We start from the raw sequence: 21,176 nt of genomic DNA, 5'->3' as shown, positions 1-21,176 counted from the left end.
GAAGGTGCTGAAAACCCATAGAATTTCTTTCTATATTATAATTTATAGTCAAATTATTTCAATCAAAAATATTTTTTTCATTTTCTCCTATATCTTCTAAATATTTTCAATGCTATCTTTATCCCCAAATTCATTACTACATCTTCCTGAGTTCCAGTTCTCCTTCTAAGAGCTCATCAAAATCTAACCTAGAAAACAAAATTAACTCCTAATTGATCTTTCTTATCCCTAGTATTTTCTTGCTTTTGGTCTCAACATGAGACAAGATGACCCAGGCCCCCGGATGAGTTTAAAAGCCTCTCTACTCACATGAAAACATGCTCAACATCACTTGGCATCAGGGAAACACAAATCAAAACCATAATGAGACACTACCTCACACCTGTCAGGTTTAAAAACCCAGGAAACAACAGATGTTGGTGAGGATGTGGAGAAAGCAGAATCTTCTTAGAGTGCTGGTAAGAATGCAAACTGGTGTGGCCACTCTGGAAAACAGTTTGGAGGTTCCTCAAAAAAGTTAAAAATAGAACTACCCTATGACCCAGCAATTGTACTACTAGGTATTTATCCCAAAGATACAAAAATAGTGATTTTAAGGGGTACCTGCACCCCAGTGTTTATACCAGCAATGTCCACAATAGCCAAAATATGGAAAAAGCTCAGATGTCCATCAATAGATGAATGGATAAAAAGATATGGAGTGTGTGTGTGTGTCAATGTATATATATAAATTTATTATGTATACAAAATGGGATATTACTCAGCCATCAAAAAGAATGAAATCTTGCCATTTGCAATGTCATGGATGGAACTAAAGGGTATTATGCTAAGTGAAATGTCAGAGAAAGACAAATACTATATGATTTCACTCATATGTGGAATTTAAGAAAGAGAACAGATGAACATAGGGGAAGGAAAGGAAAAATATAGTAAGATTTAGAAAAAGGTAAGATAAAAACAGAGAGGGAGGCAAACCGTAAGAGACTCTTTAACTATAGGAAACAAACTGAGGTTGCTAGAGGGGAGGAGGGTGGGAGATGGGGTAATTGGGTGATGGACATAAAGGAGGGCACTTGATGTTAAATAAAGAATGACTATTGGGTGTTATATGGAACTGATGAATCCCTAAATTCTACCCCTAAAACTAATAATACACTATATGTTAACTAAATTGAATTTAAATAAAATTTTTAGAGAAAGCCTCTCTATTACTCTTTGGAAATTTTGTAACCTGAATCAGCAGTGATGGCAAAAACATGTGGGTCAGATAGAGTGCAAGAGTTAAACATGCCTAAGCAAAATGGTAGTGAGACAATGACCAAAAAAATTTTTTTTAATTTACCTTGTCTAGGAATGAGAATGACATCGATTCCAGGAGCAGGCATAGAACTCAACCTGAAATCTGAAAGACAGATAATGTAAGGGACATCTCATTCCTAGACTAGGTAAATTTAAAAAGCACCCAGTTAGCTCAGCATCAAGTCAAGTTTGCCCAAACACCTGTAATTGGTCTCCTATTTAGGAACAGTTCCATTACCTAGACATATGCTGGGTTTGCTTTACCTAAGTCCCTGTCTCATTCATCTCATTTGTGTTCTGGTTTCTCTGGGACTACAGTTCTGCCTTATTCTCATCTATCCTCTTAGAGATGGAAATCTAGCTCTAGAATCCATGATCAGAGGGCCCCATTACTGGCTAATTGACTTCTCCACATGTCCATGGTCTCTCTTTTCTGGCCACCAACACTTGCTGACCACTCCTCTTGAAGACCTCCTTTTTGACCATCGCCTTTAACTATATACTTCAGATACTAAGTTATTCTTACCTACCTATACTCCCTCCCATTTATATCGACAGATATAAATAGGTGCATATAGAGAGAGAGGATTTTAAGGAATGATAAGGCCACCCTGGTTATATTTGTAGTAATAGTGATTGTGTGCTGTCCAGTATAGATTGAGATGTAGGATTGGAACCAGGAGTAGAGCCAAGGACATAGAGAAATATTTGGCAGTAGAAATTGGAACTTAATGTCTATGACCCTAGGAGACATTAAAGTTTTGTCATAAAGAAAGTATTATGCTTTCAATGAGGTATAAGAATTAATAATATGATGGTGGTGCTATAAATTGGGTAGCTACCTGGTTATGAGGTCAGGCTTGAAGTCATTAGAAAGAATGGGTTTTCTGTTGCAGAGTCTACAAAAAGATGGAGAATTCATTCTTGAATTATAGTCATGTTAAGGGACAAGGAATAAAAACTAGACCCATAATTGCAAAAGAAAATGTAGGAAACAGCTGAAATAAATGCAGAACACAGTCTTCATTAAAGTTTAAAAAAAAAAGTAGGGCACCCTGGGTGGCTGAGTGGTTTGGCACCTGCCTTTGGCCCCAGGGTGTGATCCTGGGGTCCTGGGATCAAGGTCCCCATTGGACTCCCTGCATAGACCCTGCTTCTCCCTCTGCCTGTGTCTCTGCCTCTCTCTCTCTGTGTCTCTCATGAATAAATAAATGAAATCTTAAAAAAAAAAAGTAATGTTTTAAGAAACAAAAAAATGCACCAACAATTAAATATTATTTTATTTAAGTTACTGCAATAGAGACTCCAGCTCCCAAGATCATAGTGACTTGGTAGGGGATGGTTTTCCCTTAGACTTATAGGGAGAAGTAGTCTAGTCAAGTTACAGGTGGGGTGATTTATAATTGGGGTTGTTGTGTAGTCAGCAGAAGTACAGTCAGTTAGCTGAACAGGATTTGTTTATCTCTGGTCTAGCTTGTTTCAAAGGGACAAATAGTTCTAATCTCGGCTACCTACTCATGAGACAAAGAAGGGGCAGTTGGAGGGTCTGTGTCTGGTTTTGTCAGCAGAGGCAGGCAAAGGGGGGGAAGAGCCATGTTTGGCTTTGTTACAAGTAAACAAAGGAGTCATCCATAAGTCTTCTGGGAGTCATGAGGAAGAATGTACAGCAGTATGTGGAGAAGGGTGTTTTACAGTAAGCCATTTTCTGGAGCGAAAAAGGGTGGAGAGACTTCAAAAAACAAAAGGTTAGGGAATCTTACCATCCTTAACCATCACTGTATTCTGGAGTATAGAGCTCAATTAAAGGTTAACACTGTAAAAAAAAAAAAAAGTAGTTGTCAAAAAAAGATCAAGAACAACAGTTAGGGGACACCTGGGTGGCTCAGCATTGAGCGTCTGCCTTTGGCTCAAGGCGTGATCCTGGAGTCCCGGGGTCGAATCCCATGTTGGGCGCCCTGCATGGAACCTGCTTCTCCCTCTGCTTATGTCTTTGCCTCTCTCTTTCTGTGTCTTTCATGAATAAGTAAATAAAATATATTCTAAAAAAAAGAACAATGGTTAATGACAAAAGGCCTTATGACTTACAAAATAATTTTCTTGGTGAATTTGAGGAGAGTACTATCAGAAAAATGGTAAAGTTAAAGTCCATCAGAAAAATGGTAAAGTCCGCTTATAGAGACATAAAAGATGATGTGAAGAAATTATAGCCTAACTACAACTTAGCTTTTCATGCAGTTTGACCAAAGAGGGAAAGAACAGTTTTATAAACTTGAGCAAAGAAGCTATTATCGTTGCAGTTTTGGACTGTCTGGTACACAAAAATCTATATATTTAGGATATATTTTGTTCCGTGTTATCCTAGAAGAAAGAGCTCTATGAAAGCTTAAGGGAGGTAGATTTTAGCTGAATATCAGGAATAAGTCACTGTTAAAGTTGGAATGGCCTGTTGAATCAGAGGCTGTCTATCTGCTAGGAGTGTTCTAGGGGATTCTTGTATCTAAGGTGGGGCACTACTGGAGGGTTTCCAAAGCCCCTTTCTACTCTACAATTTCTATATTCATGTAGTCTGGGTACTTTCACATAAACAGCATTTTGAAAGAAGGAAGAGAGTAGAAGGCAGATTTTAGACATGAGGTGTGCCTTGGAAAATGGCTTTCTTCGAGAAAAACACCGAGTGGAGAAAAGAGAGAAAGCCTTCAGGGAGATGATCTTTCAAATGGGAGTATTATATGGCAGGCAGAACATATATGATTGTGTATCTATCCCAGGCAAGCCAAGACTCACTGTGAATCTTTATTCTTTAACTGCTTATTGTCCCAATATCCTCAAATAGCCAAAGCTATTACATTCTTTGCCACAAAGTAAAGAACTTTCTCCTCTTTGACTAAAGAGAGAAAAATCGGTACAAATACAAATATTACTTTTTCAATATAGTTCTGGTTGTGTTCCAGTGAGTGCTATCGATTTTTAAAGCAATTTTTCACTCAAAGGCAGTGCCATAATTTGACAGGCCCCAGGAAGCCAAAACACACAATGAGTGCAAAATGAATTGTCCCAGTAAGAGATGGGGATTGCATTTATTTACCCACGTGCAGGCATATAACACAAACAACTTTTATAGGCCTTTCTTATTACAATAATATTTTTTAAATTAATTTCACAATTGAGTTAAACCTTCTCAGTTGGTTTTTTAACACTCTGCTTCTATCGGGAAGTGAAGGGGGTGGTAGGTGAGGGGATGAGATGCATCTTCATTTCCTCTTCTTCAGGACACAGTAATGGTCTTTCACAGATTCCTAGATATGACAGCTTTTGTAATAATTTTAGCAGTTCTGGACTTTCATTATCTGGTAGCTCTTTAGTCATTTAGTTTATGAAACCTACCATAGTTGATGGTAACGTTTCAGCCCAAGTTACTAATTTTAGAGGTCCCCATATTTTTCTTCTCTGCATAGAGGGACCCCTATGTGCACCCCCTCACAGTCTGTACACAACATATTGAAATTTGATACAGCAATAATCCTTAGTCCTGGTTCTGAAAACATCTAGAGTATCTAAATGTACTTCTGGAACCACTTAAAGCAGACTTCTACTGAGTTTACCTCTCATTTCACAAAGAGAAGGAATGGAAGGAGACAGTAGAGAAGGGGGGTGAGAGAGAAAGAGGGAAGTGGGTAAGGAATGAGGTTGAGGGGAGGGGCAGGAAAATAGATTTATGCAGTGTGTTTAGAACCACGGGAGAGAGACGCAAGTCCAAATCAAGCAATGGAATCCACTCATCCCCAAGGCTGTGAGAGGTATTATGGTATTATGGGGAGATCTGAATTCTAACTAACTATGTGACTTTGGGCAAGTCACAGAGACCCTCCATCCTCAGTGTCTGTCAGAGGGAATGAGGGACTGAGATCAGATCATCTCTAAGACCTCCTTCAGCTTCCACTATTCTGTAATTTTACATGCAGTTACAAGCCAACTCAATGAAAATTTATATAGATTTTGTATTTTTGTCCTGAATTATGTGGTTTCTCCACTTGCATTGATAAAATTAGCAACTACCACATCTTTAGTTTTCTTTTGTACTATATAGATACAGCCAAAAGGGAAAAAGTAGGCAACAAAGTTAAATAACGGTCTGGCTAATCTCAAGTACCACCCAAACACATCATAGAATCACAGCAAGGCACAAGCTGAATGTGACTCATAAATGTAATGCTTTCATTTAAAAATCTAAATGTTCACAAGTAGGAAAAATTTTATGCAGCTATAGTCTTTATTGGAGTGACTCTGACAGAGTTACAATCATGTCTAGTTTTGGCTTCTATATTTTAACCCTGGAGTCAGATAACCAAATCATTTAATCAAAAATCAGATCATGAGACTTGACAACCTAGGATCCGTTTTTGCTTTTAAAGACAAATGTTGAAAATACAATCTTTGTAATAGGCATATTAACTCGCTCTATGTTAAAACATTACAAATGATTAGTTGAATTTTTATTTTTATTTTTCAATTTTATTTGTTTATGTAATCTCTACACCCAATGTGGGGCACAAATTCACAGCCCTGAGATCAAGAGTTGCATGCTCTTCTGACTGAGACAGCCAAGCACCTCTGATTAGTTGATTTTTTTTAAATGAAAACCAGTATAACTTGGAAGATTGTTCATTAAATTTCTTAAGGTCTGACAGATACAAATTACTATACTTGCATAACTGATCACTAGATGAGATTTATGGTGACTATAATAGAAATAGCTAAGGAAAAACAAACTTGAAAAGGCTGGTGCAGTGCCTAAGCAGCATGTTTCAAGGAAAGTGAAAAACTGTGGGAAAGAAAAGCTGAGACATAGACTCAATGAAAAATGAGTCTGATTTATGATAAATGATAATCCTATTCAATTTTTCCCATCTCCTAAGTAGGGACCTAAATAATTAATATCAAAACTTGAGGGTCTGATTTTTAAAAAATACTAACTTCCTCCAAAGTGCTGCAGGAGAAATTATAGATAAGCCTTGGTGGGGGGAATGCTAACTTAACCATATTTTAACAAGATTCCAAAAAGTATCATATTTTCTTACCTGGAATTTTTAAAAGAAAACAGTCCTTCCTACTCCTTCTTTACTCTGTCCTTCAAAGTCTGCTGTAATTCCTTGCTTTAGAAGGTCCAGACATTAGAGAGTGTTATGCATAGGTAGGAAGAAAAACCCATCAGAGCAGTCTCTACACAGCCCCAAGGACTTCTCCCCCAACATATGCCCTGTCCCCAGAGGACAACGAAGCTTCCTGGAAATAAAAAGCTTCCTGGAAAAAAAGAAAAAAAAAAAAACAAACTCTCTCATAATGAAGTTAAAAAATCTCACTGTATCCTTAAGGAAAATGTAATCATTTTCCTTAAGGTTAAAGACAAGAAGTCTTAGGTCTCTTTCAAGTCTCAGACTCAGTGATTATTACGAAATAAGGAAATTTTTTCTTAAACTTGGATGTGATGTCTTGTGCCTGGAGAATCGCCATGCCCTCTGTAAGTTGCCTACTGGATGCAGGATTTACAATAGATCTGGGGATGGGCATGACCTAGTTCTTGTTCATTCAATGTGGTCAATTTTTGCTACAAAATTTGTGGAATCAAATGGAGCTAAAGCCAAAGATATGGTTATTGCCTTTTGAAATCAATTAGCTGCTATTCTTTGGGTATGAAATAAAGGAGACTGTTCTGTTCTTAAGCAGAGGCAATAAGCAGAGAAATTCTGCCTTTGAAACATCACTGTTTAGCAGCCTTGATTCTTGCATCATACATCATAGAATCATTCCCTTCCAGTTTGGTCAGTTGTCATCTTCACTGTTTTAATCATTTCTGGACTCTGGCCCTTGACTTCAAAGCCTTTTTTCAAAGAATGATTTTTTTCCACTCTACAAGCAAAAAGCTTCGTTAAGTCACAGATTTTATCTCCCTTTCTTGAACTATTTGAAAAAAAAATTGGAACTGTGCACTAAGATTGATATTAGCTTGAATTAGTGGAGAGAGGGAGATGTTAACACACATTTCTTAGGCACATAGGTAAACAAGATAGTGACAGTCTCATTTGCTTATCACAAATCTATGAGATAGATATTAATATTATTTCCACTGATGGGGAAATAGAAAAGCCAAGGAAGATGCATATTAAATACCCATATGTGAAACCCCTCAATACACTGCTTGACACCTAGTAAACATTAAGCCAATGTTAGTTCCTGTTCAGTCACTGGTAATAATAGCTGACACTTATTGAGCACTTACTGAAATATGTCTTAAATACCTTGAATAATTAACACACTTAAATCTTAGAACAACACCATAAGGTGGGTAACAATACTACCATCAGTTACAGGTAAGGAAAATGAGACAATAAGACGTTAAGTTGCTCACTCAAAGTCATGGTAAGTGTCAGAGATAGACTTTAAATGCAGATAGTCTGCTTCTAGAACCAACTTTCTTATTCACTACTCTGTCATCTAAAAATAGTTATGCTTATAGCACATATCTATTTTTTACATTTGGGTTTTTTTTTCTCAGTAGTTCGTTATAAAATTAGAAGATAGACATAAAATTAAAGTTAATTTTAAAAAAGAAAAGAAAAGAGAAGGAGGATGGGATAATGCTTTCCATGGCAATGAGCCAGGATAATATGGAGGTTCCTTTCTGTAATGCAACGTTTTGAAATTCAGACAAACCCCCGCTATTTAAACTTTACAGGTCCACAATTTTTCTGCTGAAGGCAATTCAGGTTTTATCTACATGTCACAAAGCATTCTTGGGATTTTTCTCTTTTTTCCATATATTCTTTCCTCTATAAATATTAAATGCTTATCTTGTGATAAGCATGATACTTAGAGTTGGGGTTAATATACATGAATTGATTCACTAGAAAACGTGTGTGTGTGTGTGTGTGTGTGTGTGTGTGTGTGTGTGTGTGTGTGTGTTTTCCCAGATCCTTTTCTAGGCGTTTGGGATTTATTAGTGAACAAAGTAAATTAAAAAAAAAAAAATCTCTGCCTGAGGATCATAACAGAAGACTTGGTCTAAAGGATCATGGATGTCTTTCTTGAGAAATTAGCCTGGATGTGAAACCTAAAAACAGTGGCATAACAAGACTGGTGGGAGTGGTCTTTCCTAATGGAGGGAAGTGCTTTATTACTTACGTTGTTTATAACTGTCAGAGCATGGTTTTAATTAAAAGGTAGACCAACGGGGGGGGGGGGGGGGGGAATCTCTGCCTTTGTGAAGTTTAAATTCTAGCAAATGTATCCTTTTCCTTTGAAAAGTTATTCACAGTCAAGACTCAAAAGTATACCACAAACTGATGTATAATGCAAAGGATATAATTTCCATATAAATAAAGAGTAGGAACTGACTAATTATGCCTAGGATAGCCTTGGAGGTGTGGAAACAACATTTGAGCTGTGTCATGAAGGAAAATTAAGCAGCAAACCAGAATGATTCAAACCTTGAAGACTTGCTATGCACATTGACTGAGGTAATTGGCCCGTCTCCCAACACCAGCACTTAATTTTTGTCTAAAGGAATAAATCTGGTCCCATTCTCTAAAATTTGAGCTTGAGATGGGACTCTTGTGTGGGTACTTTATTGGTGGAAATCTGTAAGGGAGTGAGAAAGAAGATGGACTAGGAGAAGAAGACAAAGATGTGGGTGCAGGAAAAGTGAAGTGAAGCCAAGACACAGAGATGCCTGATGCCACAGAGAACTCTGAAGTACCAACTGTACCACAGACAGACTGTTTTGCCCAAAAAAACAAGAACACTAAAGTCATTAGGGGCAAACGGGTCATCACCTTTGGTTGGGGTGATTCACAGTTCATACCTCCACTCAAGGTGCAAGAGTGGGCCATTGGCAGCCAACACCTCTAGCAGCTGGAAGATGGCAGAGAGGATCTGAGAGGGCACCAACAGTATCTGTGACAAGGAGCACAGGACATCTGGGCCTAAGTAGGGATGTAGAAATGTAGTAAAAACTTGAATGGCAAGCAAAGGGAGAGATAATATTGTGACTTAATTTTTTGCCACCTCTTTCTGCTTTGGTAGGCCATTTATAAAATCTGAAATAGGCATTCCTTATTTTTTTTTTACTTCATTCACTAAAAAAGTCTTGAAGTATGAATACAGATGGTCCCCGACTTACGATGATTTGGCTTAGGATTTTTTGACTTTATAATGGTGTGAAAGTGATACACATTCAGTAGAAGCTGTACTTTGAAGTTTGATCTTTCCTCAGGCTAGCCGTATGTGGTACGACCTCTCTCCGGAAGCTGGGCAGTGGCTGAAGCTCCCAGTCAGCCAAGGGATCACAAGGGTTAACAACTGATAGACTTACCACCACTCTGCACCCCTACAGCCATTCTGTTTTTCACTTTCACTACAGCATTCAATAAATTACATGAGATATCCGACACCTTATTAAAAAGTAGGCTTTGTGTTAGATGATTTTGCCCAACTGTAGGCTGATGTAAGTGTTCTGAGCATGTTTTAATTAGATAGGCAAGGCTAAATTATGGTATTTGGTAAGTTAGGTGTATTAAATGCATTTTTAATTTTTGATACTTTCTTTTTTTAAGATTTATTTATAAAAGAGAGAGAGAGAGAGAGCACAAGCCTGTGCGAGCCAGGGAAGGCGCAGAAGGAGAGGGAGAGAGTTCTCAAGCAAACCCCCTGCTGAGCACAGAGCCCCGCACAGGGCTTGATCCCAGGACCCGGAGATCATGACCTGTGCCAAAATCAAGAGCTGACCGCTTAACCAGCTGAGCCACCCAAGAGCCCCTGACTTATGATACTTTCAAATTACAATGTGGGGACGCCTGGGTGGCTCGTGGTTGAGCGTCTGCCTTTGGCTCAGGGTGTGATACGGGGGTTCAGGATCGAGTCCCGCATCCAGCTCCTTGCAGGGAGTCTGCTTCTCCCTCTGCCTATGTCTCTGTGTCTCTCATGAATAAATAAATGCAATCTTAAAAAAATAAAATTACAATGTGGTTTTGGGGACATAGCCCCATTGTAAGTCGAAGATCTCTGATTTAAAATTAGCAGAATAGAAGAGGCATTATTTTTCAGGACTCCTGATTTGAAGTTGGTTCTTGAAGACAAATATGACTGTTATTTTGATGAAAGGGAACCTCTTTTGTTTTGAAATCAGGGTCCGCAAATGTATCTTCTTGGTACAATTAAAAAGTCTTACTCCAGATACCAGCCTGCCTTCTTTTATTTTTCCAGTGAGAGTGTTTTTTTTAAAAAAAAATTTAATCTAGTTTCTGTATTTCTCATATTGAGTGTATTCCTTTTTTTTTAAGGATTTTATTTATTTATTCATGAGAGACACAGAGAGGCAGAGACGCAGGCAGAGGGAGAAGTAGGCTCCATGCAGGGAGCCCAACGTGGGACTCGATCCTGGATCCAGGATCACGCCCTGGGCTGAAGGCAGGCACTAAACCACTGAGCCACCCGGGCTGCCCTGTTTTAAAATTTTTGAATGCCTTTTGACCCTACCACTGATTTTACCTGTGGCCAGATTTTTCAGATTAATGTTATCTGCCTGCCTGGCCTCTAAGACAATGGAGTTTGTAAAGGCTGGAGACTTGCAACGAAGCCTTTCTCCCAGCTAGGATTCTCCTCACTTGGGATAGTGGAAAGTGAAAAGGGGCGATGGAGAGCTGAACTCCTATCAGATGGAATTTTGGACTATTTAAACAATAGGTAATTCCACAGAAAAGAGGAAAACCAACTCAAGTTCTAGGCTAAACTGTTTCTTACCATCACTATTAGCAAAACTCAGTATCACAGCATCACTTTTGTATCCCTAACACGGCCCTTCTCAGTGTCATGGGAGCCATCAGGGCTTGTGTCACTCCCTGTCCCCCGCTAACTAACAGGAAACAGTGTCTCACTGGATCTCCAGTTCAACTGCCAGCTCGGCAGAGGGTAAGATGAAGGGGTGGAGTCCCTTGATCAATATGCTAGAGTGAAAATCCTCCCAATTTTTGTTTTGATTTTTAACCTTTAAAAGTTGAACTTAGGCATTGTGAGAACAGTAAGAAATAATGAGAATACTGTTTAATTTTATGTATTTATTCCATCTTGTCCCAAAAATGATTTAGGCCAACAATGAGAGCCACATAAATTGTCATTTCTAAAACATCTTCCTGCATGTTTCTAGTGGAGGAAGATAGAACACTAGTTTTTGATGGTTTGGCAGACATTCTGTATAGAGAATGTTTAAGAAGTTTTCAAGGCCAGTCAACTTGTACATTCTTTGACTTTTGTCTTAATTTTTTCAGAACAAAAATCTTCAGGAAAGAAGGAAGGAAGGAAGGAAGGAAGGAAGGAAGGAAGGAAGGAAGGAAGGAAGGAAGGAAGGAAGGAAGGAAGGAGGAAGGAGGGGGAAGGAGACCAAAAAAACACCAACTTTTGTTCCCACTGTTAGAGATCTTAGATTCTTTCCCAACCTCTGTAACTGAATAGTTATTTAATTAATAAATCACTTGTATCCTTATTTTCTGATCAGAGACTACAGGAGCATTCTAGGGGAGAAGTCCTCTTGATCATTTATATGAGAAAGAGGTTTTTTATCCCTTTGGGAAATTGTTTTGTTTTGTTTTGTTTTGTTTCTCCTGGGATGACAATGTTAAACTTGATTGGTGTTTTTTACACAAATGTCATTTACAGGTCGGATTAAAGTCTCAATAATTCTACACTTTAAATTTTATAAAGTCCTTTCAAATGCCTTCTTTCAGCTTCCAAACAACGTGCAATAGGGTGGGGCGATCATTATTCATATTTTTTTGTAAATTAGGAAATTGAGGCAAACAAAGGAAAGTAACTTCTCCGAGATCATATGACTAATTGGTGGCAAAGTCAAATTTGGAATACAAATCAGCTTGGTCCTAGGCCTAAACTTTTAAGAGAAGTAAACATATGTGTGTGTTTCACTGGGACACCCCCACCATACTGCCTTTGAGTTTTCTCCTCAGTTAAATTTTTGTTTGTTACTCTTCTAAATTCTCAAGTAAATAGTGTTATAAGCAATAGGATATCCTCTCTTTCAAAGGCTCAGAAAGCAAGAGGTGGAGGCATAGGCGATATCTGCACCATTCTGCTGACATCAGAATGGTATCTACTGACTCGGTGCTCTGAAAGGAATTTAAAATGTAAAACATAGTTTTAAAAAGGGAGTTCAAAATGTGGATCCCAGGGACGTCAAAAGCCATGATCCAGGGCAGCCCGGGTGGCTCAGCGGTTTAGCGCCTCCTTCAGCCCAGGGCCTGATCCTGGAGACCCGGGATCGAGTCCCACGTCCGGCTCCCTGTGTGGAGCCTGCTTCTCCCTCTGCCTGTGTCTCTGCCTCTCTCTCTCTCTGTGTGTCTCTCATGAATAAATAAATGCATAATCTTAAAAAAAAAAAAATGTGATCCAGGCTCCAGATTGAAACCTGGTCTACAGCTCAAGAGGAAGACCACGTATATGACAAAGGAATATATAGGAGTTAGCTACAGAATGGGGTTTTTTATTATTCTTTTCGTTTGAGCCTTTGAGATGATCATGTTTAATATTCAAGAAAAGTGAAAAATAAAAAGAGAAAGCAAACACCCCAGCCCAGTGTGATTGGTAGAGTAATTGTGGGCATGGCCCCAGGATGATAGCAGCTTCTATTTAATCAATGTTGACAAGGCTGGGGAGAGCTGGGCAGGTCCCAAGAGATAATGTTTTACTCGGAAATCCACTCAACCTAATTTCAGTAATGTAGGGCTGTGGAGGGCCCTGGAGCAGAGCCAGTAAACAGGGCCATTAGAGCCCAGGGTAGGCGATGGCAGCTGGGAACACCGCCATCCCTCCAGCAGCACTGCAGCCCGGCTGCCCTACTGAGCACTCGAGCAGCCGCTGCTGCATATGCTGCTGGTATTTGCTCACCGACCGAACACGTAGACGTGCTATTTTCACCCTTTCGAGGAAGTGAATGAGATGCATAAAACCAAGAACTGCTTCCAGACTCCGTTTCAATAAAGATCAGAAAGCCGGTTTGGCATACATCTTTTAAGGACCACTGATCACCCACCTGGGTCCCCTTACTCTTTTAAGGCTACCACCACACTGTTCCAAGTGCATACAGAAAGGACTTCTAGCTTTCCTGCTGTTTTTTAAAAAGATTATTTATTTATTTATTTACTTGACAGAGAAAGAGCACAAAAGGAGAGGGAGAAGCAGGCTCCCCACTGAGCAGGGACCCTGGACCCAAGGTTCAATCCCAGGAGGACCCTGAGATCATGACCTGAGCTGAAGGCAGATGCTTAACTGACTGAGCCACCCAGGCACCCCTTTCTTGCTGTTCTAATGTGGCCTCGATCTTCCTTAGGAATGGTGATTATGTATCGAGTATGTGAAAACTACTAGGGTTTTCCATATTTTGAAACTTATGTGGCTTTATTAAAGATACTCAACTTTTCAAATCCAGGAGAAATTATGCCCTTTGGGGCTGAGTTCTTGTCTAGCTACGACCACTTGGAGTGGTCCTTCTCCAACAAACAATACACATGACAGCAATGCTGTCTTATAAATATGCTAGTGATTACTAGCACACGAGTTCCAGGAAGGTAAAGATTCTTACTTGGTCTTTTCATTGCTCTAGCACTGCTGCTGTATTTGCAATATGTTGAATGGAGTGTGGTACATATTGAGGCTCAGGACCTTTTACTGAATAAATAAATGAATGAGGGAACACATTGTTTCCTCCCTTTTTTAGTGTTTTCAACTCTAGTGCCTTCAAGAATGCATGACTTACTGTCTGTGATGTTAACTTTCTTCTTAAGTTACCACAGAAATGGTAAAATTCATGGAGACCCCCAAGAACATTGTCGGGTTTTTTTTCTTTTTTTTTTAAGATTTATTTATTTATTTATTCATTCATTCATTCATTCATTCATGATAGAGAGAGAGAGAGAGAGAGAGAGAGAGAGGCAGAGACACAGGAGGAGGGAGAAGCAGGCTCCATGCTGGGAGCCCAACGTGGGACTCGATCCCAGGACTCCAGGATCGCACCCTGGGCCAAAGGCAGGCGCTAAACCGTTGAGCCACCCAGGGATCCCCAACATGGTCATTTCTAAGAGGTCTTTGAATCTGAAAGAAGTAATGTTTTTGTCAAGGCTAAAATACCAATGCCAGAGAAGAATATAGTTCTTTACCAGATGGTAACATCATCTGTTTAAATTGACTACCTATCGTTTTTGAGAATTTAAATATTTCGTATATTTAATATCAATAATTATAAAAAAACTACCCAATATCATTTTTTTTTTAAAAAAGAACTTTTTTCTCCCTTTAGACCAGACTGTTAAAATGCATCATTAGTTTTTGGTTTGGGGGTACATTTTTGTTTGTTTTAGAGGACACATTCTGTTTCATAATAAACCTGGATTTAGGGGTTGATTTCCCTTGATGAAGACTGGTTTTGGGGGAGAAGCCATTGCTAGATAGCGAATAGTAATGTCTGTCAATGAGAATAGCTTCACTGGTCACCTGGTCACCTGAAATATATATAACCTGGGATTCCTTCAATCTTTCTTTTCCTATGACGTCTTAACCATAATGTTAGGTTTCCATGTTTAACATGAGCAGAAATGCTCTTCAGATATAACCTGTAAGAGAAATAGCATTTTCTATCCTTTCACTTGCTGGATTTCAGCAATCACATGAGCAACTCCAAGCTCTCCTTGTTTGCTAGCTCCAGGCCCATTTACTTCCACTTGTTCTGTGTCACTGAGTACTAAAAATTCCATTCAATCTTTAGCTTCCACAGCCTCTTCTTAAGCAATAACTGTCTCAGAGGGAGGTTGATCCTCTAGATGGGGAATGTGATTATTTACCCTAATTGGATCATGATAATTGGAGTGACCAGCTGGCCTCAGCCATTCATCTATCTCTGACACTCACCATGGTGATCAAAGTTTTTGCACAAAATACTAAAGATTACATATTAACTCATCTCTAGCATTTACAATTATGTAATTAGTGGCAGAGAGTGCCAAGACCAGATTTCATATTGTTCAAGACTGATCAAGATTCTTCCCTCCATTCCAAGCCACTTTTATTAAGGCCAGTTTTTGGACTTTGTAGGCTGCAGGTGTAGGTACCTGTGGACCACCCCCCCCCCGCCCCGCTCTAGTTCCATGAGCCCACTCATTCTTCTTGGGCAAAGATAAGGGCATGGGGAGCAATCTAAAATAGAAGCTGCCTTGATGTCTCCATCCTAGGTTGAAATTTACTGCTGCCATTGACAAACAGTATGGTCTTAGGTAAGTTACTTCATCTCACCGTGCCTCAGCTTTCCTAACTATAAAATGGGATGATTAAAGAGCTGCAATGATTCAAAAATATGACACAAGTACATGTAGAACTGCTATGAGTGAACATAAAGTAAGGGCTCAACTATGTTAGCTACAGCTAAACTCTTTATACAACGGGTCAGGAAAGTCATAATTTGTGGTTCTTTCGAGGCAATGAGGTTGCTGAATAGAACAGGTAAGAAACTGTACATATACAAGTATATGCTCAATATATTTATTAACTACAATGACTTTTCTAGAGTTGGCATTGAAGGGTGAAGGAGTAAGTTCACAATATGCAGTTCTCTCTGGCATTCAGGCTCAGTGGATTTATACATAACTCGGATTCTGTTTCCAATAACTTCTCCTTTGAGGTTAAAACCTTTCACAAACTCATATACAGTCTCCATCAAAGTGAATCTAGCCAGAGCAGGTATGTGCTCCACATCCGATTACTGTTTCCTTCATTTCCATTTAGGCTTTTTCTGGTTTTAGAAGACTCTTACTTTAGATTATTTCCTTCCTCCGTATTTTTTCTCCCTATAATTTCCTGGTGGCCTATAAAAATTTCACTGAATCCACTGACTTGACACATTTCTACTGACTAGTTATCCTTCTTCTAACACAAAGATGACTCCTTTTTTCATTATTCAGTATCATCAGGTAAATAAAATTTTTAAAAACTCCTTTTCATCTCATATAAAATATAATGTATATATAATTGATATATTCAGTTAAGAGTTTCAACTAACTGACTGACATATTTCCTTTTGTAGTCAACTAATTGGGTTTCATCAGTTTTAATTTTATGGTTTTTATTTTAAATTTTGGAGCCAATGATTTGTTTTTAATCTCAGAGGTTTTATAGGTCATTAAAAGCCTCTGGACCCTAGCTACTTATTTCTAATGCTTAATTGAAAAAAGAAGTAATTTGATCTTGCCTTTCTCTGGTCAAATTTGGCCAAGATTAATAGAACTTCTAGGTTTTAGTCCTGGCTAGGTCATCAGAAAACCGTATGATTTAGAGAAATACCTGGACTTCTGTTTCCTCATGTATAAAGGGAGGATGTCCATTCATTCTTTTATTCAACAAATGTTTATTGAAGGCCCTTTCTGCATGAGGTCCCATGCTAGACACAGGGGAGTTCAAAGTTGGGCAAAATGGTATTGTTTTTACCCTTGAAGAGTTATATCTAGTGACTAGATGTTCTTTGAAACCCCTCTTCCTGCTAACATTCTATGATTATGGGTCTCATTGCCTGTTAAACGTATATTGTTGAAAGGCTTAAGTGAGAGCAAGAATATTTGCTGGTTTTTTTTTTCACCTTTTCTCGATATCTAGAAGAACGTCTGACACATTGCAGATGTTCCAAAACAACCTACTGGGCAAGTAAATGAACAAATAATTATATTTCAAATACTTTAAAGCTTTTAAAGGAACGAATAGATATGTAGATATTGAAGCTGTTAAAAACAGGGAGTAAACAGCAGCACTTTCTGTCACAATAAACAAATGTGTGCAAGTTTCACCCCTTGTCCCAGGCCCAGGGAAAGGGTGACAAGAGAAAGTACAGAAATTTGGGAGGATTTAACCTGATTTCACTCCAACAGAAGATAGAAAGTGTGTCTGCTTTTTAGAATTCCTTGAATCTTTATTCTTTTGTTTTCCCTTTTGGAATGTCGTTCCCTTATTCCATAACCAGACAGTTCTCTTCATCTTCCCTATCCTGCTTCTTCCTTTTCTCTCAAGTTCCCTAATCTCCCTCAAAACTACCTCATAGATACCAAGTTTTTATTTCAGAAAGAAAGGCTTAAAGTCTTGTCTTGTTCCTAGAACTGAACTTTTCTATACTTCTGGCCACTTTAAATCAATGTACTATTTCCTTTGCAATTTGAAGAGGACACTAAATACATTGTTCCCAAGGTGATAAGGATAGTAAAGCCCCTTGGGCATACCTGTGGTATCCAGGGGTTGGGGCAGGGCTAGAGAACTAAATAAATTCTCTAAAATAATTCCAAATTGTTATAAATGAACCTCACTGAAATAAATCTGAAAGCTTTCTTTCAGCAGAAAATCAGCTGATTCATTAGTGCACTGAAGTTCTATTATCCATAAGGAATAGTGCTGGTACATAGAGTATTACAATGATCAGAAATGAGTTAATCTTCTAATACAAAAAATTTTCCTGGAATATATGATTGGTATGCCGAATTCTTCAAGAGTTAATAATGGTCAACTTAGAAGGTTATAGCCTTAAAATACCTTTATGAGTAATGGTAGGTAGCCTTAGTGCAACAATTATATTTTGGAAGTAATTTATGGTCAATGACAAATCCCCAAAATAAATCAGACTTTAAAACTTTGGTCAAAAATGAGTCATTGTAGGGGTGTCTGGATGACTCAGTCGGTTAAGCATCCGACTCTTGATTTCGGCTCAGGTCATGATCTTGAGTTCCTGGGACTGAGCCCCATGACAGGCTCCCCATTCAGTGGGAGTCTGCTTGTCACCCTCTGCCCCTCCCCCCACTTGCACTCTGTTTCTCTCTCTCTCTCAAATAAATAAATAAATAACATTAAAAAAAAGAGTCATTGTAACATTAAAATTATCCATCATAGCTGCTACCTTATTTACCAGACCAGCCTCATCAAATCTATCTTCAAGGAGATAAGCATTTTCTTCTACTGAAAGATTTAGAAGAATATTATTAGATGGTTGTTCCAAAGAAAGAATTCCAAAAATATATTTCCAATGGTGGTCTTTTTGGATGTGGATGTTGAGCTTAATCTGAATATAAACATATAGCTGAATGATTTGAAAGAGACATACATTTATATGATCTCTTCTTATGGTTTCCTAAAAGGCTCTGATTTCTCTAGTCTCAACATCTCTCAATTCTTAGAAAGGCTGCTTGTGAAGTTGATCCTTGGATGGCATCTAGCAATTTGGATTTTGAGAGGGTTCTCACCATTCCCTAACTAAGAGTCTTTACTGTGCTTAAACTCTTTTTGCAAATAATGTGGTTTATGGTAGACGTATGCTTTCCTTCTGGGAGTCTGGATTCAGTATATGTGAGGTAGAGGGTGTCCACATGACCATCCTCTGATAAGAACTATGTATTTGTAAGCCCAGGTGAGCTTCCCTAGTGGACGACCTCTCCTATATATCACAATTCACTGCTGCGAACTGTGGATGTGTTGGAATTAAGCACATCCTTCCTGTATGACTCCATGGGGAAAGGGCTCTTGGAAGCTTGTGTGTGGTTTCCTCCGAACTTCAACCCGTGCAACTTTTCCCTTTGCTAATTTTGTTTTGTATCCTTTCACTGTAGTGAATTATAGCCATGAATAGGACTATATACAGAGTCTTGTGAGTCCTTCTAGCAAATTATTGAGCATGAGGGTAGTCTGAGGGACACTCCACACGAGGAGTTAAGGTCATCAACACAGGTAAAGGAATTCTCTTTCTACAAGCTGGCATATTAGTAAACTGTCTGTAACATGAAATCGATTGCATGAGTCTATCAGCAAACCAGGAGGAAGAGTTAGAAAATTTGCCGACTTCCTGAGGAAAAATTATCCTTTAAAAAGATGCAGTCTTCCTTGTTAAGCAAAGTACGAAGTACGTTGCCTAATGGATTAACATATTCAGTTGGAATGTTCTTGACTGAAAGAAACTAAAAACTACTACTATGGTTTAGTTTAGAGGTTAGCTATTTGTCTCATAATTTCAAAAAAAGTCTGAGGAAAAGATGTGCAGGAGTGACAGACAGGTCACTCAATGACAGTTTTTTCCGCATCTTTCTGCCCCACCATCCTTAGTGTATAGGTTTTGTCTTTATGGTCACAAGATAGCTGCTCCACTACCAGATACTGTTCAATGTCTCAGGCATCAGGAATAGCATAAAGGACAAACACCTCCTCTGGGATCTTCTCCAAGGAATTCTGTATCTAATTGGCCATCACTGTGCTGCATGGACAACCCTAGCTTCAAGGGGATCTGGAAATTCAAGTATTTTACTTTCCAGCCTTTATAACACCACAAATAAGAAATGAGACAGTTGGAATGGCTGTTCAATGATCCACCAAAACTATCTGTCACAATTAGCTTGACATTGTTGGAAAAGAGATCCAAGACTGTTGTCGATTCCTTATTTGAAGAGCCTGTGTATGGATACCCTAATTGCAAGGCTGAGTGATTGAAGACCATGGTAATTTCTGTTTAGTGATTCTTTCCCCTGATATCATAGCTTTGTTCCTGAGCTCATCCATATGTGTCACTGAACAGCCTTCTGGAAGTAACATCTTCTGAACTGGGAAATTGTATCACTGGGGTAGCAAAATCTCTTTATATATTAAATCTCATATGAAACGGTATGAAAAGGAGAAATGCATTGCATTATCATATGAACAGATGAGACAAAATACTAACCCCTCTCCCTTCTCCCCTCTCCCCACCTTGTTTTCTTCCTCAGAAGCTGTAGATGAAACCAAACCTAAGGAAAGTGCCCGGCAGGATGAGGGTAAAGGAGAAGAACGTGAGGCGGACCAAGAACATGCCTGAACTTTAAGAAATGGCTTTCCACGTCCCTCCCCTCCCCTCTCCTGAACCCTGTCTCTCCCCACCCTCTTCTCAACTCCACTCTGAAGGTTCCCTTCCTGTCCTGCTCACATCCGTGAGTCTGTCCTCTCCTACCCACTAGCCCTCTTTCTCTCTGTGTGGCAAACATTTAAAAAAAAAAAAAAGCAGGAAAGATCCCAAGTCAAACAGTGTGGCTTAAACATTTTTTGTTTCTTGGTGTTGTTATGGCGAGTTTTTGGTAATGATGATCCAATCATTTTGGGAAATTCTTGCACTGTATCCAAGTTTTTTGATCTGGTGCGTGTGGCCCTGTGGGAGTCCACTTTCCTCTCTATCTCTCTCTGTTCCAAGTGTGTGTGCAATGTTCCGTTCATCTGAGGAGTCCAAAATATCGAGTGAATTCAAAACCATTTTTCTTTTCCTCCTTTTAATGTGATGGAATGAACAAAAAGGAAAAAAAATCAAAAACCCAGTTTGTTTTGAAAATAAATAAATAAACAAATAAATAAATAAAGCAAATGTGCCAATTAGCGTAACTTGCGGCTCTAAGGCTCCTTTTTCAATCTGAATATTAATAAATCATGAGAGTAAGCAAACTCCAGGACTCTTGTGTTTCTGTTCCACCTTCTCATTAGTTGATTTGACATATTGACGTCTGACATTTCATCTTCTTTCTGGCCTCCCAGGCTGACATCAATGACCCTGATAAAGAAAAGAAGGATGAAGTCTAAGATTCTGGTCAGGACCAATCTCTTTGGTCTTTGATTGGATTGCTGGGGACTATACTTATTTACTGGGGCACTATAACAAAGAAGCACAGTCTGGGTAGCTTACCAAATGTAGATTTCTCACAGTTTTGGAGACCAGAAGTCCAAAATCAAGGTGTTGGCAGGATGGGTTCCTCTTGAGGCTGAGGAGGAAAGGATCTTTTTCAGGCCTC

At 38.8% G+C, this 21,176-nt stretch overlaps 1 protein-coding gene across 1 annotated transcript in view; it reads left to right on the top strand.

The window, feature by feature from the left end:
* Positions 1 to 20,832, top strand: part of GAP43 (growth associated protein 43) — a 102,002-nt gene extending 81,170 nt beyond the window's left edge. Inside the window, exon 3 of the mRNA XM_055316245.1 lies at positions 20,130 to 20,832. Coding sequence (XP_055172220.1) covers positions 20,130 to 20,218 — 89 coding nt within the window. The 3' untranslated portion in view covers positions 20,219 to 20,832. The remainder of the gene's footprint in view (positions 1 to 20,129) is intronic.
* Positions 20,833 to 21,176: the final 344 nt, after the last annotated feature.

The sequence above is a fragment of the Nyctereutes procyonoides genome, unplaced genomic scaffold, assembly GCF_905146905.1.
Source record: "Nyctereutes procyonoides isolate TBG_1078 unplaced genomic scaffold, NYPRO_anot_genome, whole genome shotgun sequence".
NCBI classification, from domain to species: Eukaryota; Metazoa; Chordata; class Mammalia; order Carnivora; family Canidae; genus Nyctereutes; species Nyctereutes procyonoides.
The sequence above is the reverse complement of the archived record's forward strand: the minus strand, read 5'-3'. Positions and strand labels throughout refer to the sequence as shown.